Raw genomic sequence first — 19,691 nt, 5'->3', positions numbered from 1 at the left:
TCCACACTGGCATCAAGTTTATTGTGAGGAGTAGTTTTGTACCAAACACTCCTATGTTCAGTGAAGCCATCATGGTGCTGTGAAATTCGAGTTGTCGAGTTTCCAGCCCATGTATTCTCTACGGCTTCACTCACTCTACACTAACAATATTAAGGAACAGACCCCAATACCAAAGGGGCATATCTGCTCATGCAGATATGCCCACACCCAGGATATAGTGCACCCTGCCTTACGGCTGGGTAAGGCCTGTGGATTGCCTATATCTTAAGCTGTGCTAACTGGAATGAGACACAGCTAGTGTGCCATGTTAACTCTGGCATTTTGTCTGCCCAAGGCCAGGCATGCTGCAGTGGCAGTCTTTATGGCCTAGGTGAGGGGTCCTTTGGGGACCCTCTTAAGTCCCCATGCCCTTGGTACTCAAGTACCTTTTACTAGTGACTTACAGTGGGCCTGAGTGCCAATTTGGAAATAGTATTTAGGAAAGAGGCACTGGCACAGGGGACGTGTTCTGCAGGGTTCCTGTGCACTACAATCAAAACCACATCAATGTGCAGGCAAAATGTGGGGGTTAAACAGGTCAATAGAAGTATTTTCTCACAATTTTGTTATAAGTGTTCGAACAGTTGACAGATTAATGAAGTACAACAACCTAGTTATAGTTGTGCCTGCACTTACAAATACATTACTTGACTGCAATAAGCAATACTCTTCAAAGTGAATGATCCATTATTTCAATAAGTTCCATATGGGAAACGTAAATAGAAAGTTAAACCACACATTCGAAAGTGCAAGTAGTGAGTAAGAAAAGCTATCAAATGTTCATGTTTAAGTAGTGATGCTTCTATTGAACCGGTGCTGCACTTTCAGGGCTTCAGGTGGGAAGGTAGATCATTCTCTGTACAGGCTACTGCACTGCAGAGCTGCCTTGCTTTTCCCCTCCATATTCTCACTAATCCATGTGTCAGATGCAAATAACTAGTGTATGTATATATATATATATATATATATATCAATGAAAAAACCATTGGTTTTAGGCCATATATAGTTAGGGATTTGCATTTACAAAACCTTATTTTACTCGCATAAAACCATTGAAATTCCATATATAGTTATAAGCGCTAACTATATATCGCGCACCCGCAATCCACTGCTGATGATGTCACATATTACATCATTCATGACATGGTTAGTGACATCACTGATGACATCACTGATGACATCTCAAATGACATCACTGATGACATCACTGATTACAACATCCAGTGACTGTATGTTTCTGTAAAGTTAAAATATGTTTTACATATTGAAGAATGAGTGGATATATAAGTGTCTGGATGAAGGATTTACTAGGTGCATGACTGACTGACTGATTGAGTGAGTGATTAAATGTGTCTCACTGAGTGCATGGGTTAGTGACTAAACTGTTTTAATTTGTGCATCATTATATCTGTTGTTCTACAAACTGCTGCATATGTTGATCAGTAGCTATATGAGTAACTGTATGGGTTATTGATTGGTTGTCCAAGTATTTGTATGGGAAACTGAGTGTGTGTGTATGGGTGGCTGGAAGGTGTGTGACTCTGTACATAGATGTGTGAATAGTTGATTCACTATATGTATAGATTCAAAAGTGCATGTGCAAACAGCTGTATGGGCGGTTGACTGTGCATGAGTGTATTAGTGAGTGAATGGATATCTCAGTGCTACATGTCAAATTAAGTACATATGTAAAATACAGTACATGTGAGAGTGGACATCTATAAATAACTGTGCATAAGAGCCAGTGAATGTGTGAGTGGCTGTATAGATCATTGTGAACATGTATCAGAGATTGTATAAGAGAGTAAAGTAAATATGTGTTAGTATATGTTTGAATAAGTAAGGTGTGTATAACTGTATAGTTGAGAAAATGGAGGTGTGATTGATTTTTGGCATAACTGACTAGGTGTGTGAGTAACTCCATGGATGAGTGACAGTCTGTGACTGTCTGTTTACACTGATTGTATCTAAGATTATATTAGAGTCTGAAGAGGTTCATGGTATTATCACATGAATGATATCATCAGTGATGTTATCAGTCATGTCAAATGAGATGTTTTCAGTGATGTCATCAGTGATGTCATTTGAGATGTCATCAGTGATGTGATCAGTGATGTCACTAACCATGTCATGAATGATGTAATATGTGACATCATCAGCAGTGGATTGCGGGTGCGCGATATATAGTTAGCGCTTATAACTATATATGGAATTTCAATGGTTTTATGCGAGTAAAATAAGGTTTTGTAAATGCAAATCCCTAACTATATATGGCCTAAAACCAATGGTTTTTTCATTGAATTTTCAAGGTTTTGTAAATGCAAATTCCTAACTATATATGGCCTAAAACCAATGGTTTTTTCATTGAATTTTCAAGGTTTTGTAAATGCAAATTCCTAACTATATATCCACTATAACCTATGGTTTTTTCTGTGAATTTCATTGGTTTTTTAATAGCAAATATGAAAAGCTTTAAAATGTCAAGTACGTGATAGATAAAAACATTTTCGTATTTATGCACGCTGATGTGCTTTGAACGCTGCCCCCCTCCCCTCTTTTCTCTTAGTAGTACTCTCTCTTTGCAGATAGTGAAGAGTAGTTAACGCAGGCCTTTACCCCCGTTGTAATCCGTCCTGCCTGCTTGTCTCTCCATTTGATTGATTTCATGAGGGCTGCAAGACAGCTCGGCTCCGTCACCCATCCCGCCCAAAATAACGACAAACCCTATGCAAATATTAAAAATATAGACAACACACCAGCAAAGAAACAGGGTAAAACATTTTATTAAATAACTATTTACATAACGTTGGTTTATAAGATGATGTCAGTAGTGGACCGATGTGTGAATAGGTCGGAACAGGCACAAGGCGCCAAGATCCGGATGGAAAGTCCTGGATATTGGGTGCCATAGTTCAGAGTTCTGAGTTTGAGCCTTTTTCAATGCCTGTGCTTTGTTGTTTCCCCTCCATCAAAAACAAAAAAAAAGTATAAAACTGTGCAAAAATACAAAAAAAACAAAAAATGTTTACAAAAGCAGTGCTTGTAAGACTGTCTGAAGCTTATTTCCACCTACTGCAGCTTCACTATTCTCAAAGTAAGTGAGGGTCGTTTGTGGACCTGACTGCATTTGAAAACAATGTTATATGGTACCTCCCTAAACCGCTTGACGGAGGCCCCCGAGGGGCGGTGTGATGACACGGACTCGGAGAAGACGCTTGGCTCCGACCCCCTCCCCAAGTCTTATAGCACTGGTGTAGCCTGAGATCGCCCCCGACATAGGCGGCCGGCTCCCGGGGTCCGGCGGAACTTTTTGCCTTTTGATGACTCTTCTATTCTGGACTTTGTCCCACAATCCGTTTGACCTGAAGACACGCTGTAGTGGGGCGCCCCTTTACCGTTTTAGTTGCCATTCCGCCCGCTTTTGCTACACTGTGCCTCTTCCGCCATTCAGCTGTTTACCGCCCGCTCTTGCGACTACAGCGTCTCGCTCACCATGTAGTTAAGTTGCTCCCGCTCTTGCGGTGCAGCGATAGGCGGCTGCCACAGGACTCTCAAAATGGCGGCCGGCTCTTCGGTTTTGGGCCTGGTCCACTAAAATGGCCCTGGGACACCTTGGAACTCGGACGCTTCCCTGATAGGGCTTGGGTCCCATTCTCGAAAGCGTCCCCTCAGCCGTGAAGATTCTACAAAAGTCTTGGGGGCCCCCGACTCCCGCAGGCTTCTGGTGGGGAGCGGCTGCCATGATTGCTCGTGGAATGGCCACGACGGAGCTACGAGATGGTAGTGCTCTCATGCTGACGCCAGCTTTAGTCTGAAACATCCAGAAACACTGTAGACTACCAATTCGATCAGTTCCGGTAGCGCCCCAACATGACCCGGAAGAGAAGAACTTGCCCTCCCCTCTTTGACTGATGGTTCTTGTTGCCTGTCCCCTCTGTTGTCATTTAACAGAACTTTTTGGACTGCTGAAAGGGGTTTATTTATTTATTTATTTATTTATTCAAAGTTTTATATAGCGCGAACAGGATCCTTACAGATATCAGAGCGCTTCACAAAGACAGGGAGGGGCAATAGGAGTAAACAGAGATAATGGGAACAGTATAATAGTCAGTGACATGGTAATAACATGGATGATAAAAACAAACATAAAACCAATCCATATATGATCAGGTAAATAACATGGTAACATGGTAATAACATGGTAATAACATGGTAAGTAACATGGTAATAACATGGATGATAAAAACAAACATAAAACCAATCCATATATGATAAGGTAAGGGAGTAGTATAGAGCAGCACAGGTCATTGATCCGACTACAATGGCGTACAGGTGGATCAGTAAACCAACGTGTATCATATCTTGGTCGGTAGTAAGAGAGTAGCGTAATAGTGCCCCCAACAAGTCAAGTATAGTGCCAGGGGATAGGCAGAGCAGCGGTACAAGCAATGCAGAGTCTCTGACCCAACATCTGTAGCGATCAGGAGATCTTGGCCAGAAGCATTGTTTTCACCTCTTTCTTGAAGAGTGCAGTGGAGGTGATTAGCCTTGTTTCAGGAGGGAGCGCATTCCAGATCCTGGGTGCCATTCCAGAGAAGGAGCGTTTGTAAGTTTTCGCTTTCCGAAATCTACGAGGTTTCAGGAGTAGATTTTTAGTACTCCTATTGGATCTCGAACCTCCTGATATAGACAGCTTTTGAGCGAGGTAGTTGGGTGCCTTGTGGTGCACGGCCGCGTGTGTCATAGTTGCAATTTTTAGCTGTATTCTGGCTTCAAAAGGCAGCCATTTTAGAGACTTTAGGTCTGGGGATATGTGCGAGTGCTTTCTAGAGCCAGTAATGAGTCTCGCGGCAGCGTTCAGGGAGGCTCTTAAGGGTGCTGTTGTGGATAGTGGGAGACCGCTGAGGGTCGCAATTCCGTAGTCTATTCGAGGGATGACTAGAGCTTGTACAGCAGTTTGGAAGTCTTTGGCCGGGAGGAAGGGTTTAATTTTCCTCAGCGTGTTAATTTGGAAATTAGCTGCTTTTGTGGCTTTGTTGACGTGCTGCTGCATGTCGAGCTTGGCGTCGAGTGTGATGCCTAGGGATTTCGCCGAGTCCACGATGGTAGGTTGGACATTGAGTGCTGTTAGGTTGTTGAGCCAGGTTTGGGTGGTGGAGATTTTCGCCGGAGGTGAGATGAGTAGGAACTCAGTTTTTAGAGCATTCAGTTTGAGGTGATTATCGGCCAGCCAGGATTGGGTGTTAATAAGCGTGGAATTCAGCTGTTTGATATCTTCCGGGGACTGTAACTTTAGGTAGAGTTGTGTGTCATCAGCGTACATATGGAATTGAACATTGGATGCTTGAAGCAAGGTGGCGAGGGGTTCCATAACGAGGTTGAACAGTGTAGGAGAGAGGGTGGATCCTTGTGGAACCCCTAGATCTGCAGGCACAGGTGTAGATAGTACATTGTCGATCTTGAACCTCTGAGACCGGTTGTGAAGGAAAGACGAAAACCATTTGAGAACAGTTCCCGATAGCCCCATCCTAGTACTTAGCAGCTCCAACAAGTTCTCATGTTTGACCGTGTCAAATGCTGACGAGAGATCAAGAAGGATGAGGAGGCAGGTCTCATTACGATCCAGAATTTGGAGGGCGTCATCAATTATGTGTGTCATAGCTGTTTCCGTGCTATGTTTCGCTCTGAAACCTGATTGATGAGGGTTGAGGAGGTCAAATTGATCAATGTGTTTTGTTAGTTGGAGTTGGACACATTTCTCCAACAGTTTGGCCAGGGTGGGGATATTGGTGATGGGCCGATAATTGTTTAGGTCAGACGGATCAGCTGTAGGTTTCTTGAGTATAGGCGTGACTTGCCCCACCTTAAGGGAGTCTGGAATGTGTCCTTGTTGCAAAGAGCTGTTAATGATCTTGGTCCAGAGAGGGAGGAGCAAGGGGATAAAGTCTTTTACAGCATTAGCAGGTAGAGGGTCTGTGAGGTGATTAGAGGGCTTCAAAGTGCAGAGCAGTTTGTGTATAGCTTCTTCCGAGTAGGTGTCGAAGTACTGCCAGGATGCCTTGTTTTTAGGTTGAGTGTCAGCCATTCTGGTGTAGTTGGAGTATCGATTTACATCCATGATGAGGTCATTTCTTATGTTGTCAGTCTTATGTTTAAAGAAAGCAGAGAAGGCTTCACAGTGTGGAGTGTCATTTGTTGTGCTATTTGATTGTGTGGGTTGTGCCTTTGTTTGGGTCTTGATTAGCTCGAACAGTTTTCTTGGCCTATTCTTCGCTTGGTCCAACTGGCGGCTGAAGAAGTCCGACTTTGTGCGCTTTATTTTCCTAAAGTAGGCATTTCTCTTGTTCTTGAGCTTTTTGAGATGCAGTGCTGAAGGGTCCGATCTCCAGGTGCGCTCTGCCATTCGCATATTACGCCTTTCGTCATTGAGACTGTCATCATACCAGGGGTTAGAAATTTTGGTGGAGACTCTCTTCAGTTGCAGAGGGGCGACTTCATTGACTATTGTATTCATAGAGTCAAGGTAGTGGTCAGTCAGTGATTGAACATCTGAGGCACCTGAAGGGGGAAGGAGGAGGTTGCCGATGTGGGGAGGTAGGGTGGAGGGGTTAAGATTCTTCAAATCCCTTTTCCATGTTTTGGATTTGATTGGTTGAGTAGGGTTAGGTTTAACTTTTTCGTTGATAAAGAAGGTGATAATGTGGTGATCTGACCAATCGCAGGGTAGAATCGCTTCCAGTTGAATAGCGTTCTCTTTGGCAATGATGAGATCGAGTATCGCGCCTTTGTCGTGTGTTGGTTTATCGCATAATTGGGTGAGGTCAAGCGCATTGAGGAAAGTTTTTAGACTATTCACTGAAGTGTCTTTCTGATCGTTCCAGTGGAGATTGAAGTCACCCAGGTAGACTTGAGTGGTCTGCCGACCGGCGTTGGAAGTGATCAGGTCCATGACTTGTTGGGTGAATATGAGATTGTCACCAGGCGGGTGATAAATGAGATGTAGAGTACATACTTGTTTGCCCTCACTGATGATGTCTAGGCAGAGGAGTTCACAGGAGGAGAGGGAGGGTGAGGTGACTTGAGTAACGGAGAGGTTGCTCTTAACAATGCATGCAATTCCCCCGCCCGTCTTGCCAGGAGACCTGTCCAACCTAATGATGTGATAATTGGGGGGGGACTAGTATGTCCATAATCGGGGTAGAAGCTTCAGTGAGCCACGTTTCCGTTAGAAAGGCTAGGTCTAGCTCCCTATTTGAGACAAGATCCGCGATGTCGGAGGAATGTCTCTGGGCCGATCTGCAGTTTAGTAGGATGCATTTGAGTTTGGGAGAGAGAAGGGTGGTCGAGCTTTCTAGTGTGAGGGGAACTTTCCTGAGGTTGTTAGGGACGGAGCCTCTGTTGTTGAGTGTTGGGAGCCTCAGAGCGTTTGTGGGAATTGTGGGTATGGGGATGTGCGAATTGGAAAAACCTTTTACCGGACCTGGGCCATAAGAGCGTAGGAGAGAGCAAAGGTCGAGGTCCGACAAGGGGCTGAGAACACGACGGGGGCGGTGGGAGTTATTGCGAACGGGGATAGTGGACCATTGCTGGTGTCGTCGGGGGCGAGTGTATGTAGGAAGGGTGCGTCGTTTGTAGGGTAATGGGATGGTGGGAGGTAGACTGGGCTGTGAGGAGAGAAGGTCTTTGATTGCGTGGATGTCTTTTTTGATTTGTAAAATTTCCTCCTTGACTTGTTGGAGTGTGGATAAGGTCAAGTCAGGAGGGTTGATGAGGTGTTCCGCGGTGCTAATGGGTGGGATGGTATTCAAGGTGTGGACGTGTTTGTGGGCGAGGGGTGTGAGTGGTGAAGGTGAGGCAGGCGGAGGGTGGGAAGCATAGATAGTGACTTCAGTGGGAGACGGTACAGGTGAGTAGAAGAGTGAGTGAAGGTTGAAGACAGTGGGGGAGACAGGAGGGTAGTGAGGGCTAAGAATAGGAGGTGGGAGAGAGGGGGGTGATAGGGTAAGTGAGGAGGTATGTTCTGTATCTTGTGTTGGGAGGGGGATGACGTTATGAGTGGGAGTGGGGAGGGAGCGGGGAAGGGAGAGGTGTCTGCCATGGGGGGGATGGGGTGGTTGGGTGGATAAACTCCGAGTGATGGTGTGTGCAGATGTAGGCGTGTTGTGGGTGGGAGTTGTTGTGTCGGGTGTGAGAGACACGTGGGTGGGAGTGGAGAGAGAGATGGGGAGGGAGAGGTGTCTGTCGAGGGGGAGATGGGAGGGGGTGGATAAACTTTGGGCGGTGGCTTGTTCAAATGGTGGAGTGTTGTGGGTGGGGGATGATCTGTCCGAGGGGAGAGGGATGGAGGGGGTGTGTGTGGGGATAAGAAGTGTCATGTTGGAGGGGCTACTAGTATGTGCGGTGGGGATATTCGTGACTGTCCTTGGGGAGTGGCGTGCGTTAACAGCAGGTGGGCCATTTACTGGGGTACTGGTGGTAGAGGTGTAGTAGGTGGTGGCTACGAGGTCAGGGGGGATAGTGCTGGCGGACTTCTGGGTTCGGGTCCGCAGTTTGGAGAGGTGCTCTTTGAACTTGGGGAACAGGTTGTCTAGTAGTTCCAGGTTCTTGTCCGTGGCTTGGATCAGGACAATCCCGGTATTATAGATTGTAATGGTAGACCTGCCAGGGAAGAGGTGGGAAGGTGTGATGGTGAGAGTTGAGCCATGGGTTGTTTTCTTGGTGATGGAGACTGTGAGTAGAGATAGGAAAGTTTTTCTCCATTGGGCTCTGCGTGAGGTGTGGAAGATGAAATCAGTATTCAGGGCTCCATTGCCCGATGAGAAGTAGGTGTCAGCAAAGGGTGTTTCCGGGTGCGCCCTCAAGAAGTTGTGTTTGAAACGTTTAGTGGCACTTTTGGAGAGAGGGGTGGAGGGGTAGTTAATTCTAAAAGTGTGCTTGCCGTTGAGCTCCATTTTAGAGAGGCTGTGGTGTTAGGTGTCTGAACTAGGGCGATAGTACACGCTGTCAGCCGCTAGTTACAGGGCCAAGGAGGACACTAGTGAGTGAGCACAGATATAGGGGGTGGAAGTCAGTGTGATCCCCGAACAGCCAGTGCGTGGGAGCATCTTATCAGATGTATCCTATATACAAGGTAGCAGTCAGCTTACACCGTGTGACCAGCTATGCGAGGTAAGGCCTATTAGGTGGAGGCTAAGTTACATATCAGAATGTACAAGGTAGCAGCAATGTAGTCTAGGCTTAGAAAGTGGCTGGGCGCAGTTTGCCTGACAGAGAGAGTTGGATGAGGTAGTAATAATCAGTGCAATATCGTGACGTAGCTTACAATGAAAACCCAATAAGAAAATAAATAAATGCGGAAGCGGACAGCGAATGATGGGGATAAAGGTGAGATATGTGCAGCTTGCCGCATATAAAATACAGGCTAGAATAGAGCTAAACTACTAATGAGTTACTAAATCCCATAAATGTGCATACATATTGCAGTAATAACAGTATAGCACCACAATAAAAATACAATAAAATACAGGCTAGAATAGGGCTAAACTACTAATGAGTTACTAAGTCCCATAAATGTGCATATATATTGCAGCAATAACAATATAACACTAGAATATACGATGGCAGTGTGAAAGCAATGCATACAGTGTAGTAATCCAGTAATAAGACAATAAGATAAAATAATTAAAATAAAATTAGAGCCTGCAGTAAAAGGCAATGACTAGTCCGTGATGGCCGCTGAGTAGAGAGAGAGGTCAGTCTTAAATGGCCGCCATGTAGGGGGACTGGAGACGCTAGTCCTTTATTTGTTGTTATTGCTTGTGAGCAGGGTGGAGAGGTTCCAGGTTCCGTTTGAAGCAAGCCCAGTTCCAAGCTAGGTGTGAGGTAGCGTTCGTTGTGACACAGGTGAAGGAAAGGAAGTTACGGAGACAGTGCCAAATACGATTAGAGATAGCCTGAGGAGACCAGATCTTAGTACATAAGGTGCAAAAGAATGATTAGCCACGATGGTGGTCCGAGGGGGGAGACTGTGTCAAAATGGCCACCACATATGGGGAGAAGAGACATTAGTCCACTATTTATTTCCATGCTTTGTGAGCAGTGAGATCAGACATTTAGTCCTCTTTTTATTTCCATGCTTGTGAGCAGTGAGATCAGTTTCGTTTCTCCCTCTGTGGGGGAGACTCATCCCGATGGACTCTCGTGGGCACAGTAGGTGATTTATGGCCTTAGGTTCTTGTTTTTCCGACCCCCGCTATTTTGTACAAGTACAACAAAGTTCAGAACCAAAGAAAATGTACATAAATACCTTCTCTTGTAGTTAAGGACTGTGTCCGCTGCGCGCTCATGTGCTCCACCAGTGACTGCAAACTATTTCCATGCCGGCGTCCGCTGCTCCTCTCAGCCCTCCAGTCCGTTGGTGTTCCTTTACTGCGGGGCGGGTGGGAGAGTTCCTTTACTGCGGGGAGGGGGGTGCTGTCCTCATCCCGGTGTGCAATCAGTGACTTCTGGGTGGGGGGGAGGTCCGTTGTTTCGGCGGCTACGGCGGCTTCTGGGGGGGGGGGGGTCCGTTGCAATCGGCGGCTTCTGGGTGGAGGGGGGGTCCGTTGTTTCAGCTCGTGAGTGGAGGCGGGGTCCGGTGTTCGTCCCGCGGTGCTCCCCTGCTGCGCGTGTTGTCCGTTGTACCCCTGTAGCGGCCAGCATCTGCCAATTTAGAGAGGGGGGGGGGGGATGGGTCCGGTGCTCGGTCCACCTTGGTCCCGGTGCAGCTGGGCTGGTCTGTTGTTTCCGCTATTCCGCGCGGAGAGTGTGGTGTTTCTGGATTCCTCTGCTGTGGCGGTGCTGGCTCGGGACCCTCCGCCGAGCCGACTCAGAGGTTCCCCGGGGCTTCAGCTGCGCCGCGATGTGGTGTTTCTGAAGGCACGGGCCTGGTGGCCGGTTGCGATAGCTCCGCAGTCCGAGTGCCGGCTCAGCAGGTCTTGCCTCCTTCAGGTCAGACTCTGTCTCAGTGGGTGTTGTCCGTTGTTGGGGCGAGGGCTTGAATCCCAGCCCGTTCACGCAGTTTCAGGGCAATCCAGTTACTTCCCAATCCAGTTACATGCTCCAGTTACTTTTCTGCTACAAGATCCGGCAAGCTGGTACGTGCTAAGCAGGGATAAAGCCCAAGGGAATCCCCAGCACCAGGAGCTCTTCACGGGAGCTCCTGCCAGGCGGCCATCTTGACACACACACGTTGTGTTCCGAACGCTGGTTGGTGGAGACATTTTGACTATATTCTTGACCTACGTTGTCGCGTAATGCGTTATATGACACGCCGCGTTAGCGCACCCGGAAGTGATCCGGGGCGCGGCGCGCAGCGCGTAACGTAAGCATAACAGGTCATGTGACTTGTTAATAAAACTTTTCATTGGTTCATTTTACTTTTGTTATTTTAATGATGAAAAGCTTGGTCATATGACCTAAAAATTACGCTTTTTATTTTTTTCGAACATTATTTTTTTTAAAACATATATGTTATAATATTCCAGGCTAATGTACTTTCCCGGAAAATTTACAACTGTCCTGCAAGTAAAATATATTCCTTTTTCGAGAAAAAGGGCGTTTCTTCGTTCCATGACGGAGCCGTTGAGTAAAAGAGACTGGGCCTGCTGTCTTAGTCGCCGATACGCCTGATTATCAGATTCTTATCGATCACTTTATGTTGCAGGAGTGGAAAACACAACTGCCCTTGACCATTTATCTTTACTACGTTCCTACATATTATACCTTTTATCCGTCATGTAATTGGACTGCTTTATTTCACTTGCCTTTTACTGATTCGAAAACAGTGACTAAAAGTAAAAACTTTACCAATGTAAATACTACTACCGTGTTTGGAGGAGGACGTACTACGGGAAGGACGTGGACCGTCTCGGCTCCCGGCCAGCGCGCTGCTCCGGCCTGGAGCCCAGCGTCCTTGGGAGGCCCCCCGCGACGTACACGCTCCATAATTGTGGCGGAGGGTGTGGGGCACCTGCAGGGCTACCCAGATCGCTGCTTGTGCCGGTGGAGCGGCGATTGCCGAGTGCTCCTGATCCCCGCCGAGGACCCAACATGGCGGCCGCCCGTTGCCAGCTCGGGCTGTAGAGCAGCGGGGAGGAGGAGCGGAGACCGGGGACGAGTCGGACGGGCGCTGTGCACCCGAACCGTGTGTGGGGCGCCTGCCGCAGGTCCGCGGTGAACCTTGCTTGTGTGAGAAGCTCACTCGGCTGAACCTGTCCCTCGCTACATCGGACCCTCGGAGGCTGGAGGTGAGAGGGAGGGAGGGTGGAGTCGCTGCCCTGGGAAACATCGGAGTGGAGTCCCTAGTCGAGCAGCGAGACGAGAGGGAAACACACAGCGCCGTCGGGTGTGACGGAAGGGGCTGCGGCACAAGGGCTCAGAGCAGCCTGCAGTCAAGAGCGGTGATTCCTCCTCTGCTCGGGTGACCCCCTGCGTCCCCCCCCCCACCGGCTGCCACCGGGACCCTGGGAGCAGGTCTCCGGTGCCTACAGTTCACGATTGCCCCCCGCCCCACATGAGAGGATTCCCACAGCCTTGAGGTCAGTGGAGGGGCTCGGGGACGCTGTTTGATGCACCAGGAAACCGCGGAGATTTGGGGGCGGCAGTGGACGAGGCCCCCCCCCCCCCATCCCCCCCCCCACTAACTAACTGACGGGCTGCTACACAAAAAAGGTCATACATCTGGAACTGAGCACTAACGGACGGGCTGCTACACAAAAAAGATACTTCTCTTGACCATCGCTTGTACTTTGACACAACCCTTTGTTCAAAATGGCGGGGTGCTAAAAAGAAAGGCAATAAATCACCGCCTGTGCCTTCAGATGCCCACGAGGCCCCTGCAAGATAAGACTCCCTCACAGCAACTCAGGAACTGGGCTAGCTTGAAAACGAAACTGCCCTCCCTGCTCACAAAGCCACAATAATAAAAAGAGGACTACTGTCTCTTCTCATATGGGGCGGCCATCTTTGCCTAGTCTCTCTCTCGGGTGGATAGCCGGGGTTTACACTCATGTGTTTACACCTTTTTCTGGATAGAATGTCTACCTTCTTATATGGCAATACTATATCTCTAGTTGTATTATGTTCACTAGTAACTCCGTCATGACTTCAAACAAAGTAGTTGTAAAGGGACAGCTGAAATTCCAGGAGCCTAGTCCCGACAGGTCGACGATTTCGAAGGGCTGGAAGAGGTCCCCCACTACACGGTGGAGGAGGGCACTGGACATTCCAGGAGCCTAGTCCCGACAGCTCGACGACTTCGGAGGGCTTGAAGTGGTCCCCCGCTACACGGCGGAGGAGGGCACTGGACATCGAATGCTGTCTTATTTAAAGCGCTTTGATAACCTATTCGGTTCAAGTTATTGAAATGTGCAACGTAACTGATTCTATGTAAACTGCTGTGTTAACATGTAACGAAACTTGTGCTATGTAAAGCGCTCTGATAACCTAATCGGTTCAAGTTCGCGCTATAGAAAACTCTAAAATAAATAAATAAATAAATTTAAAAACCTTTATTGTGAAAATGTCAGTATACAAATACGGGCCTATAACCACCTGGGCCGGCCACGGAGCAAACTGAAATCGTATATGATGAGGAGACATTTACACTGTAGAGGAACGTAACGAGCGGGCCATTAGGTTGCAAGAACTAAGGTGTCTAACAGTTGCGGAATCGGTGGACGTACATTTTGTAATTAAAATAAGACAGGGCCACTTACAATAAAATTTTCTAGATATACATTTGCGGGCAAGGAGTTACGAGTCCCATTTATACCGGCGCCATTTTGGGCGAGGCCGAGCAGGTCCAAGATATAGTCAAAATGTCTCCACCAACAATCGGCCAGACCAGAACCCCTTTCGGCCCTTTATGCTACAAGATGGTGTCTTCCATTCAGAAAATATTGTTGGCAGCATTTTGAAAGGAAAGATAAACAGCCGTTCTCCTAGTGAATCTCACATTGTTACATTTAGGAAGAATGTTGAAGAGTAATATGTGGAAAATCTGAAGCCATTTTTCTACAAACTCTCAATCAGCCTAAGTCATGGGCGATCTTTGTCCACACCAGGGCAATAGTGAAGCTGCAGCAGGTGCAAAAGAGCTTCAGACAGTCTTACAAGCACTGCTTTTCTAAACATTTTTTTGTATTTTTGCACAGTTTTATATTTTTTTTTTGTTTTTGATGGAGGGGAAACAACAAAAAACAGGCATTGAAAAAAGCTCAACAGTGCAGGGCGCCTTGTGCTGCTTCCGACCTATTCACACATCGGTCCACTACTGACATCACCTCATAAGCCAACGGGGCACCCCACACTGACTTTCGGCGCAGCATTGTAGGATGGCCACACCAGTGCGGCAACTTGCTGGACACCACCTCGGTGCCATCCGGATCTCGGAGCGTTCGAGTCACTGTACCGCAAGAGTGACCGGAACTCAGCTGGTCACGCCGTCTTTCGGCGCAGCATTGTAGGATGGCCACACCAGTGCGGCAACTTGCTGGACACAACCTCGGTGCCATCCGGATCTCGGCGCGTTCGACTCACTGTACCGCAAGAGTGACCGGAACTCAGCTGGACACACCGTCTTTCGGCGCAGCATTGTAGGATGGCCACACCACTGCAGCAATTTGCTGGACACCACCTTGGGCAACAGTGAAGCTGCAGCAGGTGCAAATAAGCTTCAGATAGTCTTACAAGCACTGCTCAGAACTCTCAACTATGGCACTCAATATCCAGGACTTGCCATTCGGATCTTGGCGCCTTGTGCTGGTTCCGACCTATTCACACATCGGTCCACTACTGACATCACCTCATAAGCCAACGGGGCACCCCACGCCGACTTTCGGCACAGCATTGTAGGATGGCCACACCAGTGCGGCAACTTGCTGGACACAACCTCGGTGCCATCCAGATCTCGGCACGTTCGACTCACTGTACCGCAAGAGTGACCGGAACTCAGCTGGACACGCCGTCTTTCGGCGCAGCATTGTAGGATGGCCACACCAGTGCGGCAATTTGCTTGACACCACCTCGGTGCCATCCGGATCTCAGCGCGTTGTGCTGCCTTCGGCCTATTCGCACATCGGTCCGCTACTTACGCCGCCTCACGTGCCAACGGATTTTCTACGCTTTTTGTAGCCCTATGCCGCATAACAGGTCATGTGACTTGTTTATAAAACTTTTCATTGGATCATTTTACTTTTGGTTTCCTAAAGATGGAAGGCTTGGTCATATGACCTAAAAATAACACTTTTCATTGGTTTAGAACATTTTTTTTTCCCCAAACGATGAAAGCCCCACCTTGTTTCTGGATCATTCAGACTGAAGCTGGCGTCAGCATGAGAGCACCACCATCTCGTGGCTCCGTCGTGGTCATTCCGCGAGCAATCATGGCAGCCGCTCCCCACCGGAAGCCTGCGGGAGTCGGGGGCCCCCAAGACTTTTGTAGAATCTTCACGGCTGAGGGGACGCTTTTCGAGAATGGAGCCCAAGCCCTAGCAGGCAAGCGTCCGAGTTCCAAGGTGTCCCAGGCCATTTCAGTGGACCAGGCCCAAAACCGAAGAGCCGTCCGCCATTTTAAGAGTCATGTGGCAGGCGCCTATCGCTGCACTGCAAGAGTGGGAGCAACTCAACAACATGGTGAGCGAGACGCTGTAGCCGCAAGAGCGGGCGCAACTCAGCTGGATGGCCGCCACCTGGGGAGGCCCGTTCACGCCGCCTCCCCCACGCCCCCCCCCCCCCCCCCCGGGGCCGCCGCACGCAAATTTTCGGAGCAGCATTGTAGGATACCAAAACCAGTGCAGCAGTTTACTGGACATCACCTGGGTGCCATCAACATCTCAGCGCGTTCTGCTGCCTTGGGACTATTCGCACAACAGACCGCTACTGACGAGGCCTCCCCCCGCCCCACCCGGGACGCCCCACGCCAATTTTCGGAGCAGCATTGTAGGATCCCAAAACCAGTGCGGCACCCAGGCGACATCACCTGGGTGCCGTCCAGAACTCTGCACGTTGTGCTGCCTTGGGACTATTCGCACAAAAGACAGCTTCTGACCATTGTTTTTTGGGTGAAAAATGTTTAAATGTTTTTACAGTTTTTGTTCCGTTCATTATAGTTAAATGTTAATAAAGTTTTAAAATCTAACTTTGTTGGAGTGCTATATATGTTTAAAAAATCGGGTGAATGGGGCTTTGAATCGGGTTATTGTCATGTGTGGGCTTTGCAAGTGTACTGCTACAAGATCGGACATTTCAAACTCAAATGCACGTTCTTTTTCTTACCTTTCCGAAGCATGGAGCGCAATAGCAGGCAGAGAAAGGGTGATGCACGTGTTGAACACTGCCTGGCCTGGCAAGTTGCTGGCAGTGCCCCCCCCGCCCGCTCCTGAAAGAGGGCACACACACACCGCCGCCCCGAGTACTTCATAAATCTTTAAAAGACCATGCGCTTGTTCATAAGGCTTAAATGGTTTATCACCCCTTCTAGAACCCCTGCATCGACCCTCTGACGTTTCCTGGAAGAATTAGCACGTAACACAATACCAAGCCCTGTCAGCTGAAACCCCCGAGAAATCATGGGGCATATTATCAAGGGGGGTTATTTCCGCTTTTTTGGCTTTAAAAGCCAAAAAAAAAAAGAGATAAAATTATCTCCCTATTACCAAGCTGTCGCTAACACCAGTTAGTGACAGCTAAAAGGAGATAGCGACCATCTTGGGCCCCGCTTTGCATATCAGTGATATTTGTCACTAATGACATGCAAAGTGGGCGTGCCAAGATTTTAGCAACTGGAAACAGTCCCTAACCATCGCTATCTCCTATTACCAACTTTTGGAGATATTCGCTCTAAGCGCGAATATCTCCAAAACCGAACACCTGCCCTGAGCAGTTTTAGCCATGTTATCCAATGGGAAGTGGATAACATGGCTAAGAGCATTTGCTGGATAATGCATGAATATCGCTGACTTTTCAGCGATATTCATGCATTGTGGCCAATGTGCGGCGATAATTTTTGTCTCTAAACAATTAAAACGAAGCACAAAATGGCGAATTCCCGTTTTGCTACCAGTTTGCGGCCCAGTTCGCGGCCCGTGAAGCGCTTCTACCGTGAAAAATCATTTTTTTTTTTATTTTCCCCACGGGACCCTTTAATAACCCCAACAACAATCCTAGGGGGTCAAGAGGGGTATACCTTGCCCCCTTTCATTAAATTTCCCCTTCGTTTTTCACCTCTTCTTCTCTCTCGATCCTACCGAGAGATAAGATGGCGGCCGCTCCAGACTGTTTAGAATGTTGACAGACACCTGAGAGCCAATCAGCTTTCTGCGCGCAAAGTTCCGTTTCGCGAAAAGTAAGCGGACCGGATCGCTGCCCGGAGCGCTGTTACAGATATATATCTTGTTTTGAACGTTAATTTCTCAAAAACTACTGGAGCACATATATTGAGACCTAGCAAAGGCACATCGGGCTAACAGTCCCTACAATTTTGCCAAGTTTCGTGAAAATCCATTCAGCCGTTCGGGCTAAAAGTGAGGCCAAACGCCCTATGGAAATTAACATGGGAAAAACACGTTTTGGGACCCCCCTTTCTTCTCGGCCCCCCCCCCCCAATTTTCAGGGGCTGCTCAGAAACAAAATGTGCCATTTTCCTGAAAATTTCAGACGATTCCGTCCACAAACGCTAAAGTTATTAGACATAGAATTTTCAGAAATGCCATAGGGAAAAAATCCTAACTATATATACCTACTGGCGACCGCCAGTAGGATATATAGATATATATATATATATATATATTTTTTTCTTTCTTTTTTTTCCATCAAATTCTGGGAAGACTCATTCAGCCTAGAATCCAGCATAACAGTCCAGGGGTGAAAATTAATGTGGCTGGCGTAGACTGTTAAGATAAATTGACTTTGTATAACCTGAAAGCAAAACTATGTTTTGACACATTTGGTTTACACAACCATCAACTGCAAGTTTGTCATGAATGCATTCTCATTCGGTTAGGCACATATCAACTGGAGATCACAAACCAGTATCAGTATGGCATGGAAAGAGCAATGTTTGCCATAAACATACAAGCAAAGTCTTTAGGAAACATCTAAAGGCTTTTCTGTATTAATGGCTCCTTTCCTCTCGGTTCCTTTTCTCCTGGGTAAGTTCTGAGTAAGCGCCGAGATGCCCCACGGTGATTCGAGCGCTATACAAGAAGGTATAACATAACATAACAAAGTGAAACTGTTCAACTGTTTAAAATAGTAAATCATTTTACATGTTATACATTATTGGCAATATTTCATGGCCCAAAAAAAAGTGTAATGTGTTGCTCACCTGAGTCGCTTGGCAATACTTCGACACTCCAGGCCTCACTGGTGGTTTCGGAGATGGTTGAACCAGTGCAAGGATCAAGTAAAAGTGACCCAGACCCCGGTAAGCACAGAAGACTTCCCAGCATGTTCTCTGCAGCTGCACCTAAGTGATCAAGGGGGAAAACCTTACTAAGAAAATGAGCAGGCCTGAATGAGTCAGCAAAGTGCATTAGGATAAAATATAGAGCAATATAACACATTAAGCATGCAGAACTGCAAAAATAACAGTAACCAGAAGAGGAGGATGGAAAGAGAAATGGAAATGGAGAAAGGAAAAAGGAAAGCAAACAGTAAGATCAAATGAAAAAAGCAGGGGGATTGGGAAAAAGCACAATAGCAATAAAGAGTAAAAGAGATTAAAGTAGACAAGCAGACACAAGAAAGAAGGATTGCTCAGAAAGGAAAAGAGTAGTGTGGAGGTGGGTAAATGAGGGAGTAGACAGTGTATGAGGCCGGTGAGAATGAAAATAGATGGGAGATAGGAAAACAGACCTATGAGTGCAAAGTGAATCATACAAAGAAGGAGGGTGAGCAGCGGGGCAGACACAGTGTTTCTGGGGCTGATAAGAGGGAGGAAAACAGATCTATATAGGAAAAAGAGGGCAGAGGTGAAGGGAAAGTTTCTAACACTGAGGTAAGTGAAGCTGAAAATTGGAGATAATCGAATGAGATGAAGGTATGGAGATTGGAGTCACTTGGCTAACTTTTAGCAACTAAGGGAGTATTCCGGTCATGCTGACTGTTTGCATTCTGTGGATATTCTAATCATTGAGGTGGCAATGGCAACAAATACAAGCCCATATGGCCTGAAATATGTGGGTATGAGGTCACATAAGGGCCGCATTAAGAGCCATGTACATAGAAGCAACATCAGGTGTAAAAAGTGTCCTACAAACATGACATTTTTGGGAGATTAAACACAGTGAGGACGACATCAGATGGGTAGTTCTTGAGAAGGTGTATATAGTCCCCTGGGGCAATATGGCATAAACAGTACTCAACAGGGAACAGCACTGGGTATATCGCTTAAGACACACGGAGGGATTAAATGGCAGCATAACTTCGGTACAGATTAAGTAGCACATGTATTGTGAATAGGGCACCATACAATATTTGGCTAATCCGGTTTCATTTCATTAGGGACAATACAGCCCTACCATGAATGGTGCTGCAGGTATCCCCTAGAGAATGCACAATCAAATACTGAATGACAAGCAGATTTTAAACCACTCAGGATATGCTTGGTG

General features: G+C 47.2%; 1 protein-coding gene across 22 annotated transcripts in view; it reads right to left on the bottom strand.

Moving 5' to 3' along the window:
* Window positions 1–19,691, bottom strand: part of GAPVD1 (GTPase activating protein and VPS9 domains 1) — a 304,659-nt gene that overhangs the window by 138,184 nt on the left and 146,784 nt on the right. For all 22 annotated transcript variants that reach the window (XM_086924684.1, XM_086924695.1, XM_086924697.1 and 19 more), the window contains one exon: window positions 18,407–18,547. In XM_086924684.1, the coding sequence (XP_086780810.1) occupies window positions 18,407–18,547 (141 nt within the window). The remainder of the gene's footprint in view (window positions 1–18,406; window positions 18,548–19,691) is intronic.

The sequence above is a fragment of the Lissotriton vulgaris genome, chromosome 5, assembly GCF_964263255.1.
Source record: "Lissotriton vulgaris chromosome 5, aLisVul1.2, whole genome shotgun sequence".
NCBI lineage: Eukaryota > Metazoa > Chordata > Amphibia > Caudata > Salamandridae > Lissotriton > Lissotriton vulgaris.
The sequence above is the reverse complement of the archived record's forward strand: the minus strand, read 5'-3'. Positions and strand labels throughout refer to the sequence as shown.